At 50.7% G+C, this 5,636-nt stretch overlaps 1 protein-coding gene across 1 annotated transcript in view; it reads right to left on the reverse strand.

The window, feature by feature from the left end:
- AXIN2 (axin 2) overlaps positions 1-5,636 on the reverse strand; it is a 25,718-nt gene that overhangs the window by 1,891 nt on the left and 18,191 nt on the right. The window contains exons 6-10 of the mRNA XM_009894800.1: positions 5,364-5,628; positions 5,046-5,228; positions 4,543-4,761; positions 3,840-3,935; positions 2,444-2,611 (exon numbers count right to left, since the gene is read on the reverse strand). Of these exons, the coding sequence (XP_009893102.1) occupies positions 2,444-2,611; positions 3,840-3,935; positions 4,543-4,761; positions 5,046-5,228; positions 5,364-5,628 (931 nt within the window). The remainder of the gene's footprint in view (positions 1-2,443; positions 2,612-3,839; positions 3,936-4,542; positions 4,762-5,045; positions 5,229-5,363; positions 5,629-5,636) is intronic.

Genomic DNA, 5,636 nt, shown 5'->3' on the forward strand with positions numbered 1-5,636 from the left:
CTCTTCCCAATAACTTCCTCCACAAGCCCAAGCGCTGGCTGTGTTTACAAAATTTTTATTGGAGAAAACACGCTATGACCTTTTACATAATTACAACCTTATTTCACAGAGAAAAAGGGGGAGAACAAATAAAAAAAGAGGAGGCAAAGCAAAAAAAAAAAAGAAATCCTCCCCTACAACGTCTTCAAACAAGTCACTCTGCTCTTATTTGCTCAGCAATGGGCTTTCCATTGAAACATATTTTATGTGGCAAGCTTTGCTCTTTTTTTTTTTTTTTTAATTTTTTGGGACATCTGGCACCAATCGAGGCGAGCAGGCCTGGCGTTACAGCTCTGTTTTGAACCGCTGCCATCTTCAGATTACCCGACACCACCCAGTTTTTTTGTGCGTGTATGTTTGTTTTTTGTTAACGCCATCAGTATTAAATCACTGCTTAATTCCTTCTCTTTTTTTGGGGAGGTGGGGGTGGGAGGCGGGGAGGGGGGGGGGCTCTGGCATCGCGGGAGCCCGAGGTACCCGCCTCGCAAACTGATCCAATCAATAAAGAATTTGGAGAGCGGAGCATTTCTGCATGTCTTTGTGCATTAAATGAAAGGCAAGGGCTTCAAAGACATGCTTATTAAATGTGCCTTAAAAAGAAATCAATGCCAGATGTGACCAAAGCAGCCTAGTTAGTGCCTCCCCGTAACACACACGCTACTCCGGGCACTGCGGACCTCTTCCCTGAAGGTCACCCGCAGTTTCACTCAAAGTCCAGCCAAAAGTCAAAGCTTAGATCAAAATGATTCCCTGGAGGTACACACATTTGTGTAATTAGTTTCACCTTGTGTCTGTGCAAGATAAAATACTGGGCACGTACCCAAGTTCCTTTTATAAATTTCTGTATTGTCTTTACCCAGGTGTAAAGGGGTGAGATCTAAGCAAAACGTTGTTTCATCCTTGTCAGTCACTTAAAAACATTTTCCAAAGTAATTACAGTCTGACAAGGCACAAATAATTGCACCTGGAGGGACTTTCAGGCCACAGAGGTTTTAGGAGCCTACTCCTGTACTCGGGCATCACATAAAATTGTCATAGAAAGCAAACAAGAAAAAAAAAAGGTGGGTTTTTTTTAGGGGGGTGGGACTACACAGCCACTGGCAGACCAGTGATGAAGCGAGGGAAACTGGTCTGCAACTGGGGCATGAGGCTGCATCAGCTGGAGGAGGAGCGCGGCAGGCCAGAAGAGGCTTTAGGGACTGAAAATGGCGCATGGGTGCAAGAAGCCCAAGGACCTCTCCTGGAGGTTGGCCAGGTTGGGTGTACTTGCAGGTTGCTGCCATCTGACGGCAGCTGGGCGGGCTGCAAAGATGGTTTTTGGGGACGGATTGGCAGTATTCCAGCGCCAGCCCCACCGTGAAACAGCCACAGCCGAACCCCAGCTCGGCATCCCCCAACCTGACAGCACCCTCGGGTGCCCCACCTCTGATCTGCACAGGTGGACCTTCCAAAGCTAAAGACACGCCAGTGATGGAGCACCAGCTGGAAAAGTCCTTGTACCAAACCCAAACGGCCATTTGGAGGGTAAATCAGAGGCTGCCAGTTCCAGGGCAAACCTTCTGGCTCTTTGAAGAAGCACCAAACTCAGTGCAAATTCAACGCTTAACACTGGAGCGTCCCTCTCCTGCTCACCCTGCAAAAGTGGCCAACAGATGATCTCACCAGCGCCCAGATCCACCGGGAACGTAGAGCAAAAATAGCCAATGTGAAGCTACTGCCATGGGAACTAGAAGTAGCAAACTGGTTAAACTGGGAGCTTGGCCCTGGAAACCAGACAGGCAGGGTTTGTTGGCGTTTCTGAGGAGGAACTCGGTATCGCTGGTGGAGCTTTCCCTGCAGGGCAGAGGGTTTTTTTCCCTAACGAAGAGAAAAGTGAGCTCGCTGCATCTCAGCTATACATCCACTCACATGCAACATCCCAGGACTTCACCGACCACATTCATGGTCACACCATTGCAAAAAAGAAAAAAACCCCACAATTAAAAATGAAGAAATTAAATGAGTAGGCAAAGCAGGAGGCCAGAACCAAGATGAATACTGAGCCCAGTTTGGAAACCGAACCCCACTGCTCCGTGCCATTGCCGCAAGGCCATCCCAGCTTTTCCTGGTATTCAAGCTTTTTGGACAAGGGTTGGAGCACGAAGCCTGCCAGCCTGCATCCATGTGCAACGGGGGGAGGAGGCTGGGGAGGGAGATGGAGAGGAGGTGGCTCTGCAGCCAAGCTGCAGCTCAGGGGCCCTTTCTCCATCTCCAAGTGGCTCTTAGTTTGAGTGGGAAGAGAAGATGACCTACAGCCTCTGGAAAGCGAGGTAAACGTGTTATTGCAGGCAGACCTGCAAAATATCTGCTTATTCTTTTGACTTATTAGAATATACTAAAGAACAAACAAATCACAGATTCTTACCTGTAATTTCCCTTTTTGCTCAGCTGTTCTTTAAAGTGCCCAAGTGTCAGGCTCTGGGCCTTTAACATCCTCCTGTAGGGAATTTCTTCGCCGCAAAAAAAATAGGTGACAACCAACTCGCTCGACTGAGAGGTGTGAACAACTGGCAGTTTCTTTGGCTCTTTGTGACTGAAAAACAGAAAACACACACACAAACCCCTCTATTTTTCCATTTGAGAACAAGCCGTTTCACCGCACTCAATCCGGCAGTGTTTCCGCTACACGTGACGCTGGTCAGAAATATGCTGGGTGTGACCCAAAAAAGTCAGATATTCCCGTACTGGCCACGAATTTGTCACGCTGTGTTCGCACAGCCCTTCGCTGGGCTCCCGCAACAGCTCCCGCTCGCTGCGGCGGTGGGAAGGGCGGCAGCGCAGAGCGCTCAGCCGCGGGGCAGCAGGGACCTCATCCCACCCTACAGATGGGAGAACGGAGGGATGGAGGTTAGATGCTTGCTGGAGGCATTGGAAGAGGACCATGGGCCAGGGGAGTGAGCGTAGGGCTCACCACGGGCTAATCTCTACCCAGCCAGCCCCGGTATTGCACATCTCTGGTTTTAAAAGGCTCGTTTCGTCTGCCTTCGTACACAGCATCTGCCAAGCTTTCTTCTCATGCACAAAACCACCTGCAACCACCACCAGCTAACAAAGCAAAACCACCGCCAGGTTCTGCACCTGAAGCACACAGGTAATCTTATTTTTCCCTGGTGAGGATAAAATGAACTGGGTCTTGTCGTTTGCACTAAGGAACCCTTCTTAAAGAATAATTAAAACAATATTACCCAGCAAAATGGCAACGCTCCAGCGAGTACCATGCAGCCAAATCTACAACTGCTTCTGAGGCAATGTACACTTGGCATGTCAAAAGGTCACAAAGTGTTAGTCCGCAGTAATTTAGTCTTCCTAATTTGTTCTAAGTCTTTGTAGAGTGGCTTCAGAAAAAAAGCTGCTAGCAAAGACAGCTGGTGGACTTAAGGTCAACCAATTAAAAATGAAAGGCTCTAGTCAGGTGGCTCAGTCTGGACTTCAAACATTACTCATTGCTTAAGATGAAGAGGGTAAGAAAGAAAACTTTAATTATTTAGGCCATTTTAGACCTCTCTCTAGCAGATTTCTTGTTAAAAGAACCATCCTGTAATTAGACTAATCCAATCTTTGTCCACTTTACAGGAATGCAAGTTAAAAAGAGCCAGAGACAAGATTTGAAAATGTTTTGTTCTTGCTTTAAGAAGAATGTTTGAAAGACAAAATTTCAGATATAAGAATTTCCTCTCTTTTCAAAGCGCAATCCATTTAATGAAAATATAATTATGATATGTATGTATTTCCCAATCCTTTTCCACGCGTGCAATACTCACTCTTCTGTCGTTAGACTTGCATTGCAGAAAGGGGAGTTTCCCCCCTGAACGGCAGCGGAGTGGTTTCGATCCCTCTGCTGATTTGAGGTTGAACATCTGAAGTGGAGAGGGGGAGGGCAAGTGGGGAAGAAGGGGGGAAAAAAAAAAGAGAGGAAAAAAAAAAACTTTAAAAAAAAATTGTTGAAATACAATCTTCTTAATTGAAGTCTCCTGTGGGTCGTTAAGTTCGCTCTTTGTATCAACCCTCACATGTTGTAAACAATCAAAGGAAGAATTAAAAATGCTGTGGGCTAATTTATCCTTCCATACCCAAATGAACGATAACCAGTCCAATTCTCCACTTGGTATGTAGCTGGAGTCCGTCCCAGAGGAAAAACGGGCAAATTACAGCCATCAAAAGAGTGGAAGTAATAGTCTAGGATTCAAACTATTTGTGCTGGGGTAGGGTGGGGTTGGAATAAGGAGGCTCATCCTTGGGGCTCGGCCAAGCCGTGCCGTCACGCGTCACCACGGTCCAGCCCCGTGGCTGACCCTCTACCTAGATGGGGAAGACACCGTCCACGTTCACCCACCGCCTTGCGCGCCGTCAGCCCCAGCGTTGGTCCGAAGACGACCTCAACCAGCCTCCAGCAAACCTCTCCCCCCCCTGCCGCTCCCCGGACCCCACCGCCGGACCCGCACCATCCCTCCCCGCTGCCGTTACCGTGTCTTCTGCGGTTTGGAGACCTCAGCGAGCCGGCGGCACGCTTCCTCCAGCTGCGCCAGGGTGTTGGGTGGGGTGAGCGGGGGCATGGCGGGGTCCTGGACGAAGGGGTGGGCGGGCTGCGCCCCGCGCGGGTGGCTGCCGGTCCCCCACGGGTGGTGGCGGCCGGGGGCCCCCTTGGCGAAGTCGGAGCTGTAGGCCTTCTTTGTGCTTTGTGTGCTTGGGGAGGGGAAGAAGTCGGGTTAGAAAAGCTGGAAAATATGACTTTAATAGCAGCTCCTATTCTGCTCGCTCCCTCTCAAAAGTCTGTCATAACATGAAAGGAGGTTTATTGCCAAAAACATGACATTTTTGTGGTTTTTCTGGTTCTGCGGAACAGCTTTTATATTAAACCGGAGGAGCAAAGAGTCTCATTTGTTTTTAGCGATTGTAAAAATAGACAGCCCATGTAATATATAAATATTTACCGGGAGCGATATTGCTGTAGACAGCTGCGTATTTACCTATGGGGCTTGTGCTTATTTTGTCTCTCGCTCTCCAGCATCCACTGCCAGACGTTCTGCGCCCGGTCCGCCTCGCCCCCCGGTAGCTGCACCCCACTGGGGCCGGGCAGCCCCCCGTCCCCGGCCGGCAGGGCGACGCTCTCCGCTCCTCTGCCCGGCCTCTTCGGCAGCGTCCCCGTCCTGCTGATGGCGAGAAGGGGACACGAGCCCACCGTCAGCCCCCCTGCGCCGCCGCGGGGCTGTCCCCACCAGCCCCCTTGCAAGGGGACGGTGGGGTGACAGGTCGGGGTGGGCGCAATGGGGATGCTCATGACTTACCCGAAGGGCTCCAGCGGAGGAAGAGGGGGGTCCGTGCTTTTCGGGTGGCCCTTGCACTTGGGGTAGCAGTAGTAGTCGCCGCCCGCCGGGCAGCAGCACTGCACCCGCTGAGCCGCCTCCGCTTCGATCTGCTCCTTCGTCTTGGGCACGGTGTGGTGGTGGATGTAGTGGTGGTGGACGTGCTTGGTGGTCTGCTTGGTGATGAATCCCTTACCCACCACAGTGCACGTGGCCGGCGAGGCCACGCCGGGCTGCAGCTTGCCCGGTGGCAGG

The sequence above is a fragment of the Charadrius vociferus genome, unplaced genomic scaffold (assembly GCF_000708025.1).
Source record: "Charadrius vociferus isolate BGI_N301 unplaced genomic scaffold, ASM70802v2 scaffold321, whole genome shotgun sequence".
In the NCBI taxonomy this organism is placed as follows: Eukaryota; Metazoa; Chordata; class Aves; order Charadriiformes; family Charadriidae; genus Charadrius; species Charadrius vociferus.